The sequence below is a fragment of the Mustela lutreola genome, chromosome 4 (genome assembly GCF_030435805.1).
Source record: "Mustela lutreola isolate mMusLut2 chromosome 4, mMusLut2.pri, whole genome shotgun sequence".
Taxonomy (NCBI): domain Eukaryota; kingdom Metazoa; phylum Chordata; class Mammalia; order Carnivora; family Mustelidae; genus Mustela; species Mustela lutreola.
Genome location: NC_081293.1, coordinates 130,712,877 through 130,737,583, shown reverse-complemented (window position 1 = coordinate 130,737,583; position 24,707 = coordinate 130,712,877). Strand labels below are relative to the sequence as shown.

The following is a 24,707-nucleotide window of genomic DNA, read 5'->3' as shown; positions in this document are numbered from 1 at the left end:
GGAAATCAGAGTTGCTTAACCTTAGGAAAGGAGAACAATAATTTCTGATTCTAGCATATGATGTAAAGGCTTTACTAAAGAAATTATGAGCCACTGATCTCTCCAGACAATAAAGGAAATAAAGAAGAAAATATACAAAAACTTTAGGCTGAAATGAAACATATAAAGTTAAGTAAAATACACATGGCCAAATTATAAAAGTAGTTCAAACTTGTAACTAAAGAGAATATATGTCATCTTTTCTATAGGTCTTTACTTATTCAATAGAATGATAACCACATGACAGAGAAAGACAGATATATTCCTGCCTTGAAGAGTCAAGAATATTGACCAAATCAGCAGCTCTTAAATTTTTTGGTCACAGGTTTCTTACACTTTAACAATCAGTTAAGTTTCCTAAAAGCTTTTGTTTATGTGGGTTATATATATTTATGTTTATATTAAAAATTAAAACAGACATTTAAAGATACTTATTCAGAAAAAAGCCATTATATATTAAATAATCTTGACATATTAAAATGAAAAAAAACTATACTTATAAACAAAAATTAAGTGAGAGGAATGGCACTATTTTACACATTTATAAATTTCTTTTCAGGTCTAGCTAACAGAAGACAAATTCTCATAGCATTCTATCTGTTGTGATGTGTCGTTTTGGTTCAAAGAATATAAGGAAAATCTAGCCTCTATATAGTTAGAAAAAGGACCAGAATTCTAAAATACCTTTTCTAAAATTAGTAGTCTAAAGTGCCTGAATATTCATATTTGATACTATACCAAAAATTCAACAAGTGGCCATTTCTTGTGTTACTTGCAATGTAAAATCTGAAATCAAACCAATCAACTTTTTTCGTACTATACTCAATGATGGAGAATAATTAAAAACAGTAAGTTTAAGTAAAAGAAGTAACTTTTACTGCTTCAACAAGGATATTTTTAAGTGAAATTGGTTTTTTTTTAAAAACTGCAAGTGGCCAGCCGTGATGAATACAACGATTACTACAAAGGTTGTGTACCAGGTTTTAATTCATCTACAGGCATCAGCAGTTTTATTTCCCATTTATTTTGCACTTTCACTGCAAATGTCAACACAGTGAAAAAGGCAAATAATACTTTAGTATTAGTACAAAAATAGATTTGGCCTCGTGTAACTCCTAAAAGCATCTCAGGATCTAAGAGTCCTCCTACATACTTTAAGAATCACTGTGTTAGGGGCGCCTGGGTGGCTCAGTGGGTTAAGCCTCTGCCTTCAGCTCAGATCATCATTTCAAGATCCTGGGATTGAGCCCCACATCAGGCTCTCTACTCAGTGTGGAGCCTGCCTACCCCCCAACCCCCCGACCCTGCGTCTCTCTGCCTGCCTCTCTGCCTACTTGTGATCTCTCTGTCAAATAAATAAATAAAATCTTTCAAAAAAAATACTGTATTTTACTTTAGTATTCCAAGCAAGTTTTAATTAATCATATTATAAGACTTGATACTAAATATTATAGTAGTTCAATGTTAGGAAGCTAAAACAAATCAACAGTTCTGTAATCTCACTGACGATACTCAGCTTTAACAAAAAGTTTTAATGGTTTAAGTATTCAATAGTTAATCTATTGAGAACATTACTATGTGTCTAAAACTGTATTTACAATCTTTACAATAGAGTGGAGAAGAGGAGTTTAACAATAATAAGATGGTTTAAAATAAGATGGTTTAAAATCTAAGTTGCAGGAATTCAGAAAACAAAAAAACCCCTGCAGGTCAGAGTAGTTGTAGGTATATTCATGAAAAGGGCAGAAACCAAGTTAGGATTTAAAGGAGAGGGAATCAGAGAAGAAAGAAGACATTTGAGAATCAAAGAGCAACAGGAATAAAAGCTAACGGGGTGGCATTTCTAAAGGTGGGAGAGCACAAAGGAAGTCAGTCAACAAGTGTCACTGATAAAACCTTGTTAAGAAAGTAATGAGAAATTAGGCTGGCTGGGTAAAATGAGGGCAAGGTCAAGGGACCTTTAGAAGTCAAACAGAGTAATACAGCCAAAAGAGTATTGTTACAGTTTTGCCATGATAGAAAAAATATTAAAAAGGATATAACTGGGGGCGCCTGGGTGGCTCAGTGGGTTAAAGCCTCTGCCTTAGGCTCAGGTCATGATCCCAGGGTCCTAGGATTGAGCCTGGCATTGGCATTGGCATCGGCATCGGCATCGGCATTGGGCTCTCTGCTCAGCAGGGAGCCTGCTTCTTTCTCTCTGCCTGCCTCTCTGCCTACTTGTGATCTCTGTCAAATAAATAAATAAAATCCTTAAAAAAAAAAAAAGGATATAACTGAGCAAGATTAATCTGGACATGAGATTATGAAAGGAAAAGACTTGGGAAAAGAACATTTAGGAATCAGATATTTTCCACGTTGGAAGGACAGGTTGATAAGGGTGAGCTAAGCTTGGGGCAACGGAATGGAAAGACGTGAACTCTAGAGATAAAACTTAGTGAACTTTCTATTAGTAGCAGGTTAGGTAAAGAAGAGTGAGTCAAGGATTATCTGAATATATTTAGGGTTACAGAAATGAGAAGCAATAACCTTATTGAGTACATACTGTATCCTAGGCAGCATGATAGACATACAACACATTAATTAATTGCCCCACAAACTGTATGTAATAGATATCTATTTTACAAATAAAGGAACTTAAGCCCAGAGTGATGAAATAACTAACCTTGCTAATAAGTGGCTTAGGCAGGCCTGACACATAGGTTTATCAGACCAAAGAGATACAAGGCTATCGCAGTGGTAACAAAACCTAAAGTCTACTGTCGTCTGCCTGGGCAATTAGATTTGTCATTTGTAAGCTGCTGGAGATCTGACAAGTTGCTTAATTTTCTGAGCTTCAGTTTTCTCACCTCTACAATGCAGACAGCAAACTACCTCACAGAGTTCTAATGAGGATTAAATGAGATAATGCACATGGACACTGTTAATACTGCCGAGAAAACAGTAAGCACTCATGTAACATATTATGGCTCATGTACTGTGCCTCAGCACAATATGTTAGTGTCATTAACACAGGGAAAAACCAAAAATATAAAATTTCAAACAAGATGAACTGATGGTGGCTTCGAAGTAGGTATCTTTAGAGAAACTGAAACAAAAATTAAATGCAAAAAGGAGAGGTTATGGAAATACCCACTAAGTCAAGAAATACCGACTTTAGTTTTAAGAGGTTGCAGAGATGCCTACTTGATAACGGGTCTGGACGACTTAAACTCACTCAAGGAATTTTTCTCATTCACAAATTCTCATCAAAAATATTTCCTTGTGCGACAATTTCATAAAACTTTTATTTACTTTGTATAGGATATTATGCTAGATGCTAGAAGTACAAAGAAGGTACAATTTTTAAAAAGTAGTAATTTAGGTAGAGAGAAGATATACAAAATTATAAAGCACAATGATATAGTAGTATATATCAAATAAGTAATACATACAAACAAAAAAAGCCACAGAAGTTAAAAAAGAAAAGACTGAGGTTCCTTTGGGTTGGTACTGGCTAAGGAGACAGATAAATCCTGCTCAGGGCCTTGAAGGAAGGGTAAGACAGATAAAGAGAAAGCTCAGAGGAGTGGGGGAGGGGACTCCTGGCAGGGAGAGCAACATGCACAAAGCAAACAGAGCACACATACATGTTTCAAGGAAACCAAAAGGAGCAGCTTGATTTGGACAATTTATATTAAAAGAAATACAAAAAAGGGCCAAATTTTATCAAGTTCTAAAGAGATTTGCATACTACTTTATCAATTTTATTTCACTATGTAATAAGTAAAGAAGTGTCCCTTTCTCTTTCAGCATCAGACTGTTAGAGCTGCATAATCTACTGCTTAAAACCCTAAATCTGTTATAGAACTACTATCTTCTGCTTCTCTCATTTTATAAGGTAGCAAATATAAAATTTAATTCTCATGTAATGAGGTAAGAATCTTCATATAAGCATGTTTGCCATCAACTAATGCTTTCTTGCTGGAGAGATTTTAAGTCTTCTCAGTATTTTCAATTTTAAGGAAATGTTCTGCTTTTTGAAGCCTTTTCAAGTAACTAAAGCCCATTAAAAGAAAGGAAACTAAAAATCATGACTAGATAAGGTAAATACATCTGTTTTTTCAAGTTTAACTAGCTAACCAGAACTGAAAATTTTGCTGTAAGTACCATTTCCTACAATATTTGGATAGCTGATAAGTACTTCCCTCAAATTCAAATGTTATAAATTAAACACTAAACTTATCAAGATATACTATGAAACATATTGAGGATCAAAATGTATTTATAGCCACAAGAATATGTGATCCAACCTATTAAAACTTTTGGTCTGATTTAGGCATCATAGAAAAAAAAGAAACATACTGAATAATTCACGGGGGCACCTGGGTGGCAAAGTCGGGTAAGCATCTGAGTCTTGGTTTTGGCTCACGTTGTGATCTCAGGTTGTGAGACCGAGTCCCATGTTGGGTTTGGCAATAGGCAGAGTCTGCTTGAGTTTCTCTATGAGCACCCTAAATAACCCCTGCCCCTTGAACTCTCTCTAAAATAAATAAATAAACCTTAAAAAAAAAAAGTTTGATTCACTACAATATAACATGCACATATGCATGTGGTTTTTTTTCCCCAAAATCAAGGATTTTCTTCCTTTCACTAATTTATCATTAATTGGTTTCCAGTAATACTTACCCTAGTATTCTATTCATTCCGTGTCTAGCAGCATAGTGTAATGGAGTATTGTGCTGGTAGGGCTCCCCATAAGATGTATTTGGATCAAGGGATTCTTTCAGCTGAGGGTTGTTTTCATAAATTTGGCAGGCCAGGTTTTCATCACCATTGATGAGTGCTTTACGGAATTTGGTGGTTGTATTTCCCATGTTTTCTTTTGTTTTTTTCTGATAGGCTGTGGCACTTTTTTCCTTTCCCCTTCAGCCACTTCTTGAATGTTTCTGCAACATGTTTCACATTCTAATGGGAAAAAATATTATCAAATTAGATTGTAAAACATAAGTTACAAAGCAGTATCCTAAATAAATAATAACACAATTAGGAACACTAAAAAAACCTAGGAAGCATATGTAAGGGAGCAAAGTAAATTACATTTTACCAAATTTATCTTAATAGAAAAAATACCTCAAATTTTCAACACTGCCCAAATCAACTTCTTGTTAAATTAACATTTACCCACACAGAAACTGTTAAGGTTTCACAGGCAGCACATTGTACTATGAAACTTATCTGCATATATGAACCCTTCAATTTTCCTTTTCACATTGGCAGGAAATAACGACTTAATTTTATGGTTGAATACACTCAAATCTCTGCATAAATTATGTACAAAATAGACTCAGCCAATTTGGGGGCATGAAAAATGTAGGAAATTTTGCTCACATATGAACTTCAGAATAGGTGTTAAGTTACAGTTTAAAAAAACCCCACAATCCTTGGCAAGTATGCTCAATAATAAAGGCTACTTTCACTCCATTCCAATAAATGTTTCTGAATCTACTCTTGAACTATGATCGAAATTAGTGACAGGGGCGCCTGGGTAGCTCAGTGGATTAAGCCTCTGCTTTCGGCTCAGGTCATGATCTCAGGGTCCTGGGATCGAGCCCCGCATGAGCAGAGAGCCTGCTTCCCCCTCTCTCTCTGCCTGCCTCTCTGCCTACTTGTGATCTTTCTGTCTGTCAAATAAATAAATAAAATCTTAAAAAAAAAGAAATTAGTGATAAAGGAAATAGCATATGTGAAGGCAGTTATGAAATAAAAGGACTATTCAAGAAATGGTCAGTACACATGGAGCTCAGGTTCTCTAGTTTTGAAATAACAGAAGATAAAACTGAAAATATGTTGGGGCCACTTAGAAACTTATACTTTAATCTGTAAAGAATAGATAATTAAAGGATTTTATGCATGGCAGTGACAGAATAATTTTATGCTTCCGAAAATTAACCATGTGGACAGCATGGAAGACAGACAGGAGGGAGGAAAAGATAGAGGCAGAATACAACAGTCCATCATGATACCTAAATAACTCAACAGCAGGCTGGACATTAAAACATAGCTTATTTAAGAAAACAGTTGAAAATAATATATACTTTTTCAACACAAGTTTTATACAGGGTAGTAACAGTTTCAACAGAATACAGAAAACAGGCTGAAAAACAAATGAGTTTTTTTTTTTTTTTAATTTCCTATAAAACAGAGTTTCTCATCCTTCCTTGGCTGTACACTGATTAACCTGGAGAACTTCAAAGAGTCCCATTAGCCAAGCTACACTCCAGAGTAATTAAATCCGTTTCCAGGGAGTGGCACAAGGGCACTGGTATTTCAGCAACTTGGGTGATTTCAATGTGCACACACCACTATATAAAACCCTTGTAACTCCCTCCAGGCAAATGATTATATCTGAGTATGGAGATAAAGGTGAACAGGCAGGGAAAGACATCTGCTAAATCTATTTTAGAGACAGGTGCTAACTACTGACTTACAAGAACAGTATTTTCTGGCCCACATCTATACTTAATGAGGTCAGCATTTCAGTCTTTTTTTAACGGCTCTTTGCTACTGACATTTTTATTTTAAATATGCAATACGTACACATAGATGAATGAGTAAAGAAAAACAAAAGATAACTGGAAGATAATCATAGTTATCATTTTGACAAATAACCACCCTATTTATAATGTATATAAATAATTTGTTTTATACATCATATATACAGTATAAGTATGTATACATATAAATTGGATCACTACATAATTTAAAATTTTTTATTTAATTTTTCAGATGGTTGCTCAATCTTTGAGTACTATTCCTTCATCATTTCATCTAGAATGAGAGAAGAAAATCCTTCCCTCTGACACTTACACTTATCATAGTATACCAAAGACTCTTTGGGGATTTTGCAGGGACACCCTAGATTTTTTTCCTTTTGTTTTCCAAAGGATCTAGGAGTCATTTGTTTATTCTCAGTGAAATAATCTGCGTTCTGTAGAACTGCATTAAGTATTTTAAGGATTTGTTATTCTTAATGAAAACTCCATTCAGTTTATTGTATATTTCAATCTATAACCAAGTATAAACCAAATCATGTAAATTCTAAAGGGTCTTTCCTAAGAATTTGAAAACTTATAGTTGTTTGGTTTTATGATTCTTCCCTGTTTGATTGCAACTCAAATGATAAAACATTTTTGGAGTTTTGGATCAGATTAATAACACATTTTCTTTGATTTGCATTGTACTTTAGCAAATGTTGTGTAAGAAAAGTAAATTGTATCCAAAATGTAAAAAAAAAAAAAAAAAAAAAAAAAAAAAGGAAGAAATTAATGATATCTTGGGGTATTTATTGAAAATAACAAGATACTTTAAAAAAAATCAGTAACACTCTGGGGCGCCTGGGTAGCTCAGTCAGGTAAGTGTCTGCCTTTGGCTCAGGTCATAATTCAGAACCCTGGGACCAAGTTTGCATTGGTCTCCCCCTGTTTGTGTTCTTGTGCGCTCTCTCTCTCTCTCACAAATAGTAAATAAATAAAATCTTTTAAAAAATCAATAATGCTCTAAATGTGCATTAAACATTACTGTCACTCATGGTGAAAAGCATAATGGCATCTAGAAACCTTTTTGTGGTTCTCCGTTATTTTCAAGTCTGCTTCACTTTTAAAATTTGAGTTTAATAAGCCTGAAAGTCAGCAGGAAATGCATCATTTTAAAGTCATAACTCCATTCCCTCAGATTATTCTCACAAGTTTTACCTAGAAATTTGCCAGATGTGTCCTTTAACTTTTTCATAGCCACAGTTAGTATAACCTGAAGTGACTGTTCTCTCTTTGTTTGAATGAAACTCTTAAGTACTATTTCCTCAAATTTTTTTTAAGATTTTATTTATTTATTTGATAGAGAGAGAGATCGCAAGTAGGCAGAGGCAGGCAGAGAGAGAGGGGGAAGAAGGCTGCGGGCTGAGCAGAGAGCCCGATGTGGCGCTCGATCCCAGGACACTGAGATCATGACCTGAGCTGAAGGCAGAGGCTTTAACCCACTGAGCCACCCAGGTGCCCCTATTTCCTTAATTTTAAAATAAAACTAAGGATTGAGAGCTTCATAAGACAGGTGAAGGATTATCAAAGAGGTGAAAATAATTCCTTATTTAGGGCCTTTAAGTTTTACAGGAAAATCTAGGCAAAATTTCATCATCTTTCAGTGGTAAAATACAGCACTCAATAAGTTATTTAATGAAAAAAGTAAGAAAAATATAGCTTATCAATGGACTCTAGAAAGCTTTCCTTAATTTCTGATTAACTTTTAATTGTGAAGGGCTCTATAACACTTGCTTTAAATCGTTCTTTCAACTTACTTCCCTTCCCACAGGTTAATAATCTGCAACAAAACTTCAAGTGTACCTAAATTAATAAACTACTCCCAGAAACCTTTTATAGAATATAAAGTTTTTCAGAAATAACTTGCTCTTAGCTTCCCTGTCTCCACAAAAGTAAATTATTTTTAAAGTCATAATTATGAATTGAAGTTGTTTATCTAAATGAAATAATTGGTTCCCACTCTTCATCTACCTAGAAGAAAACCCATCACACACATTGATCATCTACTTCTAATTCATCCCTCTGCAACTGTTTGCCCCATTGATAAGAATAACAATTGTAATCTACAACTAAACGTCTCTTTAGAAGAGAAACAAGTAAAAATTCATCAAACAGTAAGTCCCAAGACCACTCCACTTTAGGTTGAAATCAGAGAGATGTACCAAGGAAGAAGATTCCAGAACTCTTTACATCTACAGAAATGTTCTAATTGTTACTGCATTAATACTTAGAGAAGAGGAGAGGATAGTTTAAAAACAGACTCTAAGAGAACTTTCAAAGCATAAGGTAAAAAAGAAAAAAGAAATAAGGATAGAAGGAAAAAAGCCAGGAAAAGTCAATATACAATAGCAGACAAAAACCATGTGGGAAAGTCATATATTAAGCTATCAAGTCCGTTCATTCACTAATTCAACAAACATATTAATCTGTAATTATTTTCATTTGTCACTATGCATCAGAATTACCTGGAGAGGTGATTTCACCTAAGGACCAAAAGGCCAGAAAGAGAATTTTAAAAACCTCCTAGCCGATTATAACATGCAGGTCAGACTTGAGGACCATGGGTTAGTTTTGAAACTACGCTAAGCCAAAGGTAATGGCAAGCAGTGTGATGGCAAGGAGAAGTGTAGGAGTTGGAAAGACTTGTGCTCAAATTCAAGTAACTTAACTTTTCATAAGTTTCCTCATCTGTAAACCAGCAGTATTAATATCTACTTTCTTCAGTCAACAAATACAAAGAACAAACATAAATATCATTGCACCTATGGAATTTATATTCTGGTGGGGGTAAAGAGAAAAGCACTGTAAGGCTTTGATTTTATTCTGTGTGTAACAAGGAGTGATTACAGGTTTGGAACTACATCTTTCTCAGGATTTAGCAATTTTAGAAAAATGCATTCACAGTTTATGAATCAATAGTTCATGCATTTTTGTTGCTGAGTAGCATTCCACTGCATGGATGTACCATTGATTTTTCACATATTAAAGGACATGTTGGTTGTTTCCAGTTTTTGAAAATTGTTAATAAAGCTATCATAACATTTACATACAAGTTTTATGTGAATGTATGCTTTAATTTCTCCTGGGCAAATATCCAAGAATGGAAATACTGGGGAATGTGGTAAGTGAGTTGTTTAACTTCATAAGAAACCACGGAACCGTTTTCCAGAGCAGATGTACCAACTCATTCCTATTGGCCATGTTACAGTTGCTCTGTATCTCAGTTAGCATTTGGAATTATCAGTTTGGGGGGAGTTTCCCCCCCCTTTTTGTTCTTTTGGTAGCCATCCTAATGGATGTATTGTGGTATCACATAACGGTTTTAATATCCATTTTCCTAATGATTAACAATATGGATCATGCTTTGATATGCTTATGTACCATGAGTGTATCTTGATTATATATCTAAAACGTCTGTTTAGATCTTTTGACAATTCTTAAGATGGATTACTATTGATTTTGAGTTCCTTATATATTCTATAAAAAAAAGTTCTATGTTAGAAACGTGATTTGAAATATTTCTTCCAGTCTATAAAGTCTTCTCTTTTCAGTCTCTTAACAGTGTTCACAGGCCAAAAGTCTTAAATTTTGATGAAGTAAAATTTACCATTTGTTTTCCTTTTATGGGCTGGGCTTTTGGAGTCATATGTAAAACTCTGCCTAACTCATGTCACAGGGATTTTCTCATATATATTCTCTTGGAAGTTTTTTTTAGTTTTAGGTTCCCCATTTAAGTCCATGATCCATTGTGAATTAATTTCTATATAAGGTTGAAGTATGGATTGAGGTTCATTATGTTTTTTTCAATTAATTTATTTTTTCAGCGTAACAGTATTCATTGTTTTTGCACCACACCCAGTGCTCCATGCAATACGTGCCCTCTCTAATACCCACCACCTGGTTCCCCCAACCTCCCACCCCCCACCCCTTCAAAACCCTCAGATTGTTTTTTAGTAGTCTCTCATGGTTCATTATGTTTTATGGATAGACATCCAATAGTTCCAGCCCCATTTATTAAAAAAAGTGTCCTTTCTCCACTGAATTGCCTTTGTACCTTTACCAAAAACCAACTGAGTAGCAAAGTGAATTCAACAATAGATTAAAAGGATCAGATACCACAATCAAATGGGATTTATTCCAGAGATGCAATGGTGGTTCAACATCTGTCAATCAAAGTGATACACCACATAAACAAAATTAAAGATAAAAATCATATGATCATCCCAATAGATGCAAAAAAAGTATGTGATAAAATTCAACATCTGGTCATGACAGAAACTAACAAAGTGGGTAGAGAGAGAACATACCTCAACACAAGGCCATACATGAAATGTCTACAGCTACAATCATACTCAGTAATGAAAAGATGAAACCTTTCCCTCTAGATTCAGGAAAAAGACAAGAATGTACACTCTTGGCCACTTTTATTCAGCATAATTTTGGAAGCCCTAGCCAAAGCAATTAGGTAAGAAAAAATATAAAAGACACAATTTTTTTTTTTTAAGATTTTATTTATTTGACAGAGAGAGATCACAAGTAGGCAGAGGCAGGCAGAGAGAGAGGAAGGGAAGCAGGCTCCCCGCCGAGCAGAGAGCCCAATGCGGGGCTCGATCCCAGGACCCTGGGATCATGACCTGAGCTGAAAGCAGAGGCTTTAACCCACTGAGCCACTCAGGTACCCCAAAGACCCAAATTTTTTAAAAAGGAGTAAAACTGTCACTATATTTGCAGATGATATACTTTATATAGAAAACCCTGAAGACTTTGCCAAAAACTATTCAAATAAATGAATTCAGTAAAACAGCAGGATACAAAATCAATATATAAAAATTTGTTCTCTTTCTATAAACTATACTGAACTATCAGAAAGAGAAGTTAAGAGAGCAATTCCATTCACAACTACATCAAAAAGAATAAAATACCTAGAAATAAATTTAACCAAGGAGGTGAAAGATCTATACACTGAAATATATAAGACACTGATGAAAGAAACTGAAGATGGAAATAAATGGAAAGACATTCTATGCTCATGGATCAGAAGAACTAATATTGTTAAAATATCTGTATGACCCAAAGTAATCTACAGATTCAGAACAATCCCTATAAAAATTCCAATGGCATTTTTCACAGAAACAGAAGAATCCTAAACTTTGTATGGAACCACAAAAGATCCAAAATAGCTAAAGCCATCTTGAGAAAAAAGAACAAAATTGGAGGCATCATACTTCTTGATTTCAAGCTATATTACAAAGCTACATAATCCAGAACAGTATGGAATGGACATTAAAAACAGACACACAGATCAATGGAACAGAATAGAGAGCCCAGGAAATAAACCCATGCAAATATGGTCAATTAATTTATGACAAAGAACCCAAGAATATATCATCCTGAAAATACAGTCTCTTTAATAAATGGTGCTGGGAACAATGGACAGCCACATGCAAAAGAATAAGACTAGATCACTATTTTACACTATACACAAAAAATTAACTGAAAATGAATTACAGACATGAATGTAAAACCTGAAAACCACAAAACTCCTAGAAGAAAACAGGTGGCACTCCTTGACATCACTTTCAACAATGTTTTTTATGGCAAAGACACCAAAAGCAATAATAAACAAGAGGCATTAATATCAAACCTAACAGCTTCTACACAGCAAAGGAAATCATCAATAAAATGAAAAGGCAACCTACATAATGGAAGAAAATATTTGCAAATCATTTACCTGATAAGGGGCTAATATACAAAATATATAAAGAATTCAGTCAACTCAATAACAAAAAAATCCAATTAAAAGATGGACAGAGAATCTAGATATTTTTCCAAAGACATTCAGATACAAGGCCAACAGGTGCATGAAAAGATGGTCACCATCACTAATCATCAGGGAAATGCAAATAAAAGCCATAAAGAGACATCATCTCCTATCTGTTAGAATGGCTATTATGAAAAAGAGAAGAAATACCAAGTGTTGGTGAGGATGTGAAGAAAAGGGAGCCCCTGTACACTACTGGTGGAAATGTATATTGATGTAGTCACTAGAGAAATCACTATGGTGGCTCCTCCAAAAATTAAAAATAGAACTACCATAGGATCCAGAAATTCTAGGTGTTTACCCAAAAGAAAACAAAATCATTAACTTGAAAACATACATGCACCCCCATGCACTATTTACAATACCCAAAATATGGAAACAATCTAAGTGTCCAACAATGGATGAATACATAAAGAAAATGTGCATCTATCTATATATCTATAACAGAATATTATTTAGTCATATAAAAAATGAAATCTTGGGGCACCTGGAAGGCCCAGGGGGTTAAAGCCTCTGCCTTCAGCTCAGATCATGATCCCAGGGTCCTGGGATTGAGCCCTGCATCAGGCTCTCTGCTCAGCAAGGAGCCTGCTTCCCCCACCTCTCTTTTGCCTGCCTCTCTGCCTACTTGTGATCTCTGTCAAATAAATAAGTGAAATCTTTAAAAAAAAAAAAAAAGAAATCTTGCCATTGGTGACAAATGGTTGGAACTAGAGGGCATTATGCTCAGTTGAATAAGTCAGACAAAGAGGGGCGCCTTGGTGGCTTAGTGGGTTAAGACACTGCCTTCGGTTCAGGTCATGATCTCAGGGTCCTGGGATCGAGTCCCATGTCGGGCTCTCTGCTCAGCAGGGAGCCTGCTTCCTCCTCTCTCTCTCTGCCTACTTGTGATCTCTCTCTGTCAAATAAATAAATAAAATCTTAAAAAAAAAAAAAAGTCAGACAAAGAAAGATACTGTATGATTTCACTTATATGTGAAATCTTCAAAATCAACCAACCAAACAAAAACCACTAAGCTCACAGATATAGACAATAGACTGGTGAAACTAATATAATACTGTATATCAACAATACCTCAATTAAAAAAAAAAACAGCTGACTATACTTGTGTGCATCCAATTCTGGACTCTATTCTGTTTCATTTTTCTGTGTCTATTCTTTTTTTTTTTTTTTTAAGATTTTATTTATTTATTTGATAGAGATCACAAATAGGCAGAGAGGCAGGCAGAAGAGAGGTGGGGGAAGCAGGCTCCTTGCTGAGCAGAGAGCCTGATGCAGGGCTCAATCCCAGGACCCTGAGCTGAAGGCAGAGGCCAACCCACTGAGCCACCCAGATGCCCCTCTGTGGATCTATTCTTTCTTTCTTTCTTTTTTTTTTTTTTTTAAAGATTTTATTTATTTGCTTGACACAAGAGAGAGAGAGAGAGATACCAAGTAGGCAGAGAGGCAGGCAGGGGTGGGGGAGCAGGCTCCCCGCTGAGCAGAGAGTCCGATGCGGGGCTGGATCCCAGGACCCTGAGATCATGACCTGAGCTGAAGGCAGAGGCTTAACCCACTAAGCCACCCAGGTGCCCCTGTGTATCTATTCTTTTAGCAATACTGTATTATCTTGATTACCTGAAGAACTGACATCTTTAACAATACTGAGTGTTCCAATCCATGCACATGGTATTTCTGTCAATTTACTTATGTCTACTTTGACTAATTTTTTTAGTCAGTGTTTTGTATGTTGGTTGTATCATGTATCATCAGGCATATATATTTTGTTAGATTAAGTATTTATTTTCGAGGGGTGCTATTATAAATAGTACTATACAAAATTTTAAGTTCCTACTGTTCATTTCCAGTATATAGAAATACAACTGAATTCATATATTAGACCTTGTAAACTATGAATTTGCTAAATTCACTTATTCTAGAAGTTTTTGGGTAGATATTCTGGGATTGTCTAAAGTAGGCCCATGTCTTCTATGAATAGAGGCAGTTTTATTTCTTCCTTTAACATATAAATGCCTTTTCTTTTTCTTACTCTATTATAATGGGTAGGCTGATTTTTTAGTTAGTGAAAGTTTAAGGAAAAATAGGATTATTTGTATACAGTACATAAATATCTCAGGGGAGATACTGAATAATCACAAAGTGAAAAGTGGCAACTTTACAATGAAGAAATATGGGGAATACCACTTTCACCAAGTGATTAACACCACCAATAACATATTGACATCATTTTCCCTAATTTAGCACACTAAAAAAAAAAAGCACTTTACTTCTGTAGTATTCTTATGAAAAGACACATAACACCCACTTAAATATGTGACAGTACCAGATAAACTCAAATTGAGCGACATTCTACAAAATAACTGGCCAGTACTTTTCAAAAAAGTGTCAAGGCCATGAAAGACAAGAAGGGACTATACAACTGTTCATAGATTAGGTAAGACTAAGGAAATGTGAGAACTAAATGCCACATGGGATCTGAGATTGAATTTTAGAACAGAAAACAAAGTCATAAACAGAAAACTGGTGGAAACCAAATAAAGTATGTAGTTTAACCAATATCATACCAATGTTAATCTCTTAATTTTGATAACTGCAGCATGGCAAGATGTTTACATTAGGGCAAGCTGGGTTAAGGGGAGGCACGAATTCTATCTAGGTCCTACTTTTTTTTTTTTTAAGATTTATTTATCTGAGAGGACAGAGCAAGCAGAGGGAAAGGGAGACAAGAAGACTCCCTGCTGAGTGGGGAGCACAGTGCTGAGCTGGATCCCAGGACCCTGAGATCATGACATGAGCTAAATTCTAGAGATGAACACTTAACCTACTGAGCCACCCAGGCACCCTTCTCTGTCTTATTTTTGCAACTTTTCTTTAAATCTATAACTACTTCAAAATAAAAAGGTGAAAAAAAATTCTAGCTTTTGGGTTTAGAACAAACCTTAGGAAGGCACAGACAAAAATAGGGAGAATGACCTATAAGGAGGACACTAGGGTAATCCAGTTAACAAATTATAGTTTCAGGATGTCTGGGTGGCTCAGTTGGTTAAGTGTCTGCCTTCTGCTCAGGCCGTGATCCAAGGGTCCTGGGATAGAGCCCCACATTAGGGCCCCTGCTCAGCGGGGAGCCTGCATCTCCCTCTGTGCTCTCTCTCACTGACAAATAAATAAATAAAGTCTTTAAAAAAAAAATTACGGTTTCACAGACCAGGATGGTACAAATTGACATGATAAAAAGTATTTGTATTATAGGTCTATTTTGAATAGTATTTCCTGAAAGCTTTAGAGTATAGAAACAGAGCAGTCTTGGATATTTATTATCCAACAGAATAAAATAACAGAAGTAATAAAATAGGAACAACATCTTAAATTCCCAAATCCTTGAAGAACCATTCCTCACTAGAAAATGGGTAGGAAGGACACGTCTAAGAAAAATCAATGCTACTTACTACTAATTTATCCATTCTCTTAACCTAGAGTATTTAGCTATGCCATGTGTAAATCACAAGGTCCATTGGCCCCTCTGGCCTCGATTTCTCTGGTGGTGAAAAGAGACAGAGAAAGAGGGGGGAAAAGGTTAAGACTAGCTATCTGAATTCATTACATTCCTGCCACTTTGTACCAAAATGTACAAACCCTAGAGGCCCAACTATATCCCTAAAAATTCCATGATGTTAACATTTCTTTTAGAGAGGAATAAGGAAAAAGGCATGTCTCTTCTAGAGCCTAAGGTGCAGAGTTAGCTTCAGTGATTTAGGTTTAGGATGTGAACATGGAAGAATGCAGGTGAAGGGGTAGTGGTAGTCTTTTGGATATACCTTCTGTAAAATCTTTAGTGGCTTCCTACAAATGACAGATTATAGTCAAATTCTTAGGAAATGCATATGTAAGGCTATACCATAAAAGTGTTCTTAAAAACAATGAGTTGGGGATTTGCATAAGGAACTAAGTTGAGGTAAAGCTGAATAGCTAGGTAGGATGGGGCCCTTAGATTCCTGCCCTAAGTTTGGCTTCAGCTTTCAACTTAATCTCAGATCATCACAGTTCTTAATGATATTTCCCACTTCTGAAATTATAGGATTATTATATGGTATCAATATGATAGTTATTTTGACTTTAAACTTGGCCAGTGTAATTTGGTCTTATATATATATCCTGTTTGCTCTGACAGACTGATTAAATACAAAGGGGTGCTGAAAGAGCTTTTAAACTAGAAAGCTAGAAAGACCTAGAATCTTGGCAAGTTCGTTAATGACAACATTCATTTTCGTGACAAGAAAATAATACTCATTTCTGAAGGTCACTGTAAATTTAAACATAATAATGTATATAAAGTTCTATGACTCATAAGAAGACACAACATATCCTCTATTCCACTAAAGACTATAAAGTACACCCATACAAGAAATAACTTCTATTTCTCTATATGAAGAATGTTTGTAGTATTGAATTTTTACTAATTAAACTCGTAAGATCAGAGAGATAGAAAGGACTACACTTAAATTCTATCAGCGTATACTCCCAAGATTTAACCATAAAATCTTTAATGCCTTGTAAGTAAATGCCTTTCACATTAGATACCTAAAAAGCCTATCCTGAAATTGATCATAAGATGATCACTGCAATCCTGCATGAAATGTATTTGGTACTCATTCATGCTTCATATGGAAGTCAGAATATCATAGGCATTTAATGAGATACAGGTTGTCCCAAATGACAATGCCAAGAAAACATCACTCATTAAAAATTAACATGACTTAATGTTCACCTTTTATTCTTTTAAGAACTGGGATGGCAAAGATTGGAGAACTGACATTTCTAAAAATCCATGCAGATTTCAGCAACTAGAAACAGTAACAATAGAAAGTATCATAGTAAAATGAAACTGCATAGATCCTTAGGAAAAATGACTTGAGATAAAAAGGCTGAATCTGGGTTTTGGCGGGGGCGGGGGTGGAGGAGGTGAGCCTGGTGGTGGGTATTGTGGAGGGCACATACTGTATGGAGCACTGGGTGTGGTGCACAGACAATGAATTTTGGAACACTGAAAAAAAATTAAATTATTTTCTTAAAAAGGCTGAATTTGATTGACCAAATGACAATAAAGGCCTTCAGAAATATGATGTCAAGTTATTGAGAATCTACTGAGGACTCTTACATCCTCCTGTAAGGTTACTACTCACTGTAGCAGCTGGTCTCTATGCACCCTTGACCCCTCTGGGATCATGATCTGAGCCGACGGCAGATGCTTAACTGACTGAGCCACCCAGGTGCCCCTCTGGCCTTGCTATCACTTGCTATGTGGCCTTGGCTATCAGTCAGTCTCATTTTCTCAGTGGCCAAATGGACCTTAGGGCTTTGTGTATTCTGGCCTCAGCTGTCCCCTCGCTTCCCTTACCTCCTGCTTCTTTTCCCCTTAGGCTGTTGCTCTAGATGTACATTGTCTGCCTTCCAGTTTTTTTTTACAATCATGCTCTGGCCTTGGAGCCTTTACACCTGTTCTTCTCTTAGATGGAGAGAAGGACTCAAAGAGCCCTTCCTTGGCCACTTTTTAATATTTTATCTCTGCTTATCTTTTCTTCATAAAATATATATAATGATATAATAACTAATGATTTACTCATTTTCTCTCTCCTCCAAAATAAGTTCCATGAAGTCAGTCTTTGTTTGCTTCACTATCATATTCAGCCCCAAGAGTAGTATCAGGCATTTGTTGAATGGATAATGGAGTATATGTTTGTAGGGTTTCTAAGCTCCCTTTTCAATTCTGGTATGCTATGATTAACTTATGGGCTTGTGGAACTGGTGAACGTCTCAGAAATTCATGTCTGAGCCTGAGGTCTAAATGGTTCTTTGAGCTCCATTTTTTTTTTTTTTTAAAGTAATCTCTGTGCCCAGCGTGGGGCTCAGGCTCATGACCTATACAAGAGTCCTATGCTCTGCTGACTAAGCCATCAGGTGCCCCTTTTGGCTCCAATTTTTGACAAATGCCTTGCCTTAATGGATCTTTAAAAATCATCTCCAAATGTAACACACATATCCTAACACAGAGCTACAATGCCCACAGACCGGTATCACTTAATTCAAGAATCATTGCATGCTATGTGTAAAACACAATATATACACAGTATTTCTTAAGCCTGGAATTTTAGACCTTATACAGTTTAATTCCAACTGACATTGGTAACTTCAACTCTAACCATACTCCTTTCCAAAAAATCCTCTACTCTGGCTATAGTGGACTGTTTGTCCTTCTCTGAGACACACAGGTAAGCTTCTGCACCTTTGTCCTCACTGGTCAGTTTGCTTGGAAGGTAGAGATTCCCCCTCATACCGGCCAAACACCTCATCTTTCACAGTTGTCGAATACCTCATCTTTGAGGTCCAACTCAATCAGCTTCTGGGGAACCTTCCTTGATCTCTCGGGGAGTAACTGTCCACTCCATATGCTTACATCATAATGATCATCATTGGAGTGTACTTACTTTACCTGTCTGTCCTCTTTAATCACTTATGAGCTTCACAGGCCTCGACCATATGTTTGCCTTCTCCTTATCGCTAAGGACCTATTCCTGTGACCAGCACAAATATTTATCAAATTGGATGTTAAAACGGCAGCACAACTCAGAATGCTTTCTAAGCTTTGCTGGTAGACTTCATCAGGTAGTTCCTCCTTCCTACTCTTCAAAAAGTTGGTTTCCTTAATATTTCTACTCACAGAAAACTTCTTCTGTAAAGGGCCAGACAGGAGATATTTGAAGCTTTGTGAATCCTATGATCTCTGGGGGAGTTAGAAGGAAAATCTCAAGCACACTCCCTGCTGAGTGCAGAGCTGAGTGGGGCTCAATCCCATGGTACTCAATAAATTTTATCTCCCTTCCTCTATCAGGATCTGTAAGCCATTGATAAAGATTCGGTTGTTGCCTTTAAAGAACTCAATTCTCATTCTTTTTAACAGTGAAACCTTAAGAAAAATGTCACCAACTCTATGTTCTATATCAGGAATAATATATAACTGGTAGTCTAGACTTTATCATTTATCAGGAGTCTAACTGTTGGCAAGTTTAAAAATGATGTTTTCTCAACTATCTTCTGAACAAAGATTAATTCCATTTTCATTATATATGAATATAATATAGATAGGTAGACAGACAGATAGATAGATATATTGGTCAGGGCCAATTATTAATAAAGGTCTTGCCTATGTAACTGCACTTACAAATACTAAATGAAAGGGATACAGAGTTGAGTACAAAGCCAGGAAATAGAATTTCACTGGAAGTTACTACAAACATGCATACACACATATATACCCTATCCTTGGCAAGAAACAAGAGGTCTTAGTCTTAAAATGTAGCTAAAAATGAAGTCTTAAGCTTTGGGTTTAGTTTGCCTAACTGCATATTAAGTCAAAGTCAAATGTGGTTTCATCCTTGGTGGCTTCCCAGAAATTCATGAATACCTCCAGTTTACAGGAAAACTTATGAGCATTATACAGCAGTACTATGAAAATGATCTGATCTGAGCTGAGAAAAAACTTTTAACAAAGAAAGCAACTTCTCAGTAGTCAGTATTCCTGAATTAAAAATTCACTTTGGTGTTACTATAATATCTTAATATGGCAGCATTCAAAATAGATTGGCTACACAGACACAAAATTATTATCATGAAAGTACTAAAAAACTTTATGTGGCACTTTGGCTGCCTGAGGTTTCTCAATATGGTTTCCGTCTGTACAGCTTTCAGTGCAGAAAAGGATGCTGCCTTCAGAAAAGGCAGAATGAACGTCACTGCCAAGGGCACCACCTGACTGCCTCTCTTTGCCAAACTAGCAAATGAACACTGAAAATAGCATGAAGTCCGCAAGTAGAAAATTGTCCAAACTTGGGATATAACTACTCTATAAAGCATTACTCTTACTTTTCTATTTCCTATTAAAACATAATTAACTGTAATGATTACAGAACTCAGAATTCTCCACAAAAGTAAATTTTTCAGATAGCTGAAATTTTTCTGTCAATATTCAGCTTTCGTATACTTGACTTTCCAACTACTTAAAATGTTCATGTTATACTCTAACTTCCCCTTCACAACTACTTTTCATACTTTGAATTAAGAATTTCATATAGTGCTGAAAAATTAACATTTCAATCTCTAATGCTATAGTGCTGTCAGCAAATAGCTTAACTTCAGTAACTCTGGCATCTCTGATTATTTAGCAGTGTGAGAGACGAAGGTTGCCTTAGAAATATGAAAATGATAGACCCATCCCCATGAAAGTTGGCTCACTGATCCTCTGGTGCTTTTGGCTATATTGGCTAAAAAGAGTGGGGGCCAGGAGTGGGCATGGAAAGGGAAGAAGAATACCTTTTTAAAAAAATTTTAAAAATTTAACTGAGGTATAACTGACACACAATATCATTTTAATTTCAGGTATATGACAGTGATTTCACAACTCTGTACATTAAGCATGCTCATCATAAGTGTAGTTACCATCTGCCACCATACAAGTTATTACAATATTAATGACTGTATTCCCTATGCTGTCCTCTTCATTGCTATGACTTATTTTATAACTAGAAGTTTGTACCTCTTAATACTCCACTTTAAATACTTTGCCTATCCTTCCCACCCCCTCCCCTCTGGCAACTACCACTTTACTCTCTGTATTTAAGATCCATTTCTGTTTTTTGTTTTTTAGATTCCACGTTATAAGTGAAATCACAAGATATTTGTCTTTCACGTCACATAATATCCTCTAGGTCCATCCATGTTGTTGCAAATGGCAAGATTTCACTCTTTTTTACGGCTGAGTAATATTTGTGTGTCTGTGTGTGTGAAGGAGAGAGAGAGAGGGAGAGGGTGAAAGAGAGATTTCATCCTCTTTATCCATTTGTCTACAACAGACACTTAACTTGTTTCCATATCTATTGCCTATTGTAAATAATGCTGCAATAAACACAGGGGTACTTATATCTTTTTGAATTAGTCTTTTTCATTTCTTTGGGTAAATACCCAGTAGTGAATTACTGGATCATATAGTACCTCTATTTTTAATTTTTTGAGGAACCTCCAAACTGTTTTATACAGTGGTTGCATTAATTTACATTCCCACCAGTGTATGAGGGTTCCTTTTCATCCACATCTTTGACAACACTTGCTTTTTTGTTCTTTCCTGCAGGCTGGAGGATAAAGGGCCCAAAAATATTCCAAAAGGTCAGCTTTGGATAGCCTAAAAATTTGTAGCACTGTTGTCCACAAATGAGAGAAAAAAGGTTACATCAGCCCCCTTGACTGGAGCAAAGCTTTAGATAAGCCTAGAATGGGAAAATGGGGTCAACAGAGGGGATGGCCTTCCAAGAGTTTCTTTAACCTATTGCTGCTGCAGCATCCTCTGACATTCCTGGATATAGCCCTAACCTCCCCCCCGACACACACACACTCCTGTAATGATAACTATGTAAATGCTAAATTTACTTCTAGAGAAAAGGTAAATTTTTATAAAATACCTCTGTATTTTACGGGTATTATATCTGGATGTATGATAACACTAGGTATATGTTATGTGCTTATAATTTCACATATGTGAAAGAGATCATCCCAATTGGGAAAAGCTGCAAAGAAAAAATGGTAATAGAACAAAATTTCCTTGTTTTTTTGCTGCTGTTTATCAGGTCAAATTTAAACTCTCTGAATATTAGGAACAGACTAAATCTACATAACTAATGATTTTGCCTATTGGAAGCTCTGCAGAAAAGAAGACAACATAAAAGGAGAAGAAATCTCTAGATGTAGGTACAATTTTAGAGTTCTAAAAAGCAGTTTTTACTTGCTAATGAGCTCTTATGAAATGAAATTTCTGATCCTTAGAGGTTGATGATTTTTCAGACTGATGTACCTATTTTGAGCGGGTCAATCTGGACTCTAAGATTGATAAGATAAAAAGGCTAAGAAGAACGATTTGCTTGTTGCTTGGATTTGGAGCATAGCTGTTGGGCCTTGTAGAGTTCTTTCCTTTGGAGAAGGCTAGCTACTAGCTTTTTCTGGATTTCTGAATTCACAGGCCCTAACTGCCTGAGCCTGACCTTAGTAAAACCTTAAGCTGATATGGGTTGTTTTAGCTTCAGCACAAGCTGCACCAAACTACAGCAAGCAGAGGCTCAATGAACAGAACTCAGACTCTGGGAGTGCTGCAGATTTAGGACAACCCTCTGTGGGGCCCTAAACTATGAAAATATCAATGGATGCGAGCTGGATTGTCTGGGTCACATCCACATGCCCACAATAAGTTCTTATTCTCTGATGGCACCATCTAAAATTAGGCTACTAATCGGCTCTATATTCCTGACGCAGAGGCTAATTGCATTCCTAACTTGTGATTCCTGCCAAAAGCTGCAAGCTGGAGGAGGGCACATCACAAGGAGTGTGACCCCACCACTCAGTACTGACAGAATGGATTCTGGACTTCCTCTGGGGGATGGCCTCTGTTGTTGACTTGTATTCAGGCTTCCAAATTAGTTATAACAATGAACTAACCGTCTGACTAAATCCATCACCTTTCTCCTGGAAGACGTGCCTCAGTGAGGCATTCTGATTATTAAATACAGCTCCAGAAAAAGGGCTTGATCTTTTCTAGGCTGCTCACTAGTTAATGAGCCAGGACAAAAGAGAAGGAAAGTTATATTATTCCATTTAGAAAATTTTTGAAAAGTCAGGATTTAATCCAGGCCAATTCCTAAATAAAATGTCTTTCTAGTCAAATTATATAAAAATGCTTTTCTTTTTTTTGTTTTTTTAAAGATTTTATTTATTTATTTGACAGAGATCACAAGCAGGCAGAGAGGCAGGCAGAGAGAGAGATAGAGGGAAGCAGGTTCCCCACTGAGCAGAGAGCCCAATGCGGGGCTCAATCCCAGGACTCTGGGATCATGACCTGAGCTGAAGGCAGAAACTTTAACCCACTGAGCCACCCAGGCGCCCCTATAAAAATGCTTCTCTATAAAAATGTTTTTGTCCTTCTTATAGCCAATCCATGTGGATAAAAGACTGGGTGAGAAGAGAGAATGACTGAAAAAATGTAAAGTTGAAATTGTTAAATGAGACACACTGATTTTGTAACAAAAGAGACACAGCAAAAATCTGGGACCTGGGGAGGCATGTGGAAGAGTAGAGTATCAATGATCTTTGTCTCTCTAAACTATACTTGGAGGTGTTCTCCTCTTTCTGAAGGAGGCTGCCTTTTCAAAAGGCTGTGAACATTCTGAATTCAAACTGACTGCTGAGCCATGATCACACCTGACAGTCCTGACAAGAAAGCAAAGGGTAGGGCGCCTGGGTGGCTCAGTGGGTTAAGCCTCTGCCTTCGGCTCAGGTCATGATCTCAGGGTCCTGGGATCGAGTCCCACATCGGGCTCTCTGCTCAGCAGGGGGCTTGCTTCCCTTCCTCTCTCTCTGTGATCTCTTCCCTTCCTCTCTCCTACTGTGATCTCTCTCTCTGTCAAATAAATAAATAAATAAATAATCTTTTAAAAAAAAAAAAAAGAAGGCAAAGGGTACCCTACTTCCTGTACTTTTCATGGAGAACATCTTTAGATGTGGTCTGTGCTTATTGGGCAGATAAACTGATGTCATGGTCAAGCAAATCTGCTTGGAAATGTCTGCCTTCACCAGGCCTGAGACCAAATAATGGACTGAATTAACTGGACTGGACAGGGAACTCTAGGGAGAAAGGCCAGAGAGTAGGCGTTCACATTAGGGGTCCTGTACTGCCTAAAAATGTGCTGCTGGGACTATCCTAACAACTGTGAATTCTTATTTTCTAGGGATATTACATATGGCCTCTAGAACTGTACCTCTTTTTGTGTATGCTGTCTATTGAGGACACTGCTTTGGCACTAAAAGGCATTTAGGTCACTTAAACTTATCACTCAGATTTGTGCTGTGTCTTAATTGATGCCCTGGGCTAGGTAAAAAAGAAACTTAAATACAAAAACTTAAGAAGAGGGGAGCCTCGGTGGCTCAGTGGCTAAAGCCTCTGCCTTCAGCTTGGGTCATGATCTCAGGGTCCTGGGATCGAGCCCTGCATCGGGCTCTCTGCTCGACGGGGAGCCTGCTTCCCACCCCCCCACCCCGGCCTGCCTCTCTGCCTACTTGTGATCTCTCTCTCTCTGTCACATGAATAAATAAAATCTTTAAAAACAAAAACAAAAAAAAACTTAAGAAGAAGCCACCTAGCTTTCTAAGACAGACTTTTCTGGTTAATTAAATTTACCATTTA

The 24,707-nt window shown here is 36.5% G+C and overlaps 1 protein-coding gene across 3 annotated transcripts in view; it reads right to left on the bottom strand.

Moving 5' to 3' along the window:
• The window catches only part of ANKIB1 (ankyrin repeat and IBR domain containing 1), a 148,760-nt gene that overhangs the window by 88,755 nt on the left and 35,298 nt on the right, over positions 1 to 24,707 (bottom strand). For 2 of the 3 annotated variants that reach the window (XM_059171088.1, XM_059171091.1), the window contains exon 2: positions 4,705 to 4,983. In XM_059171088.1, the coding sequence (XP_059027071.1) occupies positions 4,705 to 4,892 (188 nt within the window). In that variant the 5' untranslated portion in view covers positions 4,893 to 4,983. Of the gene's footprint in view, positions 1 to 4,704; positions 4,984 to 18,713; positions 18,786 to 24,707 lie in introns of those variants that run through there. The other variant, XM_059171089.1, reaches the window with a different exon arrangement.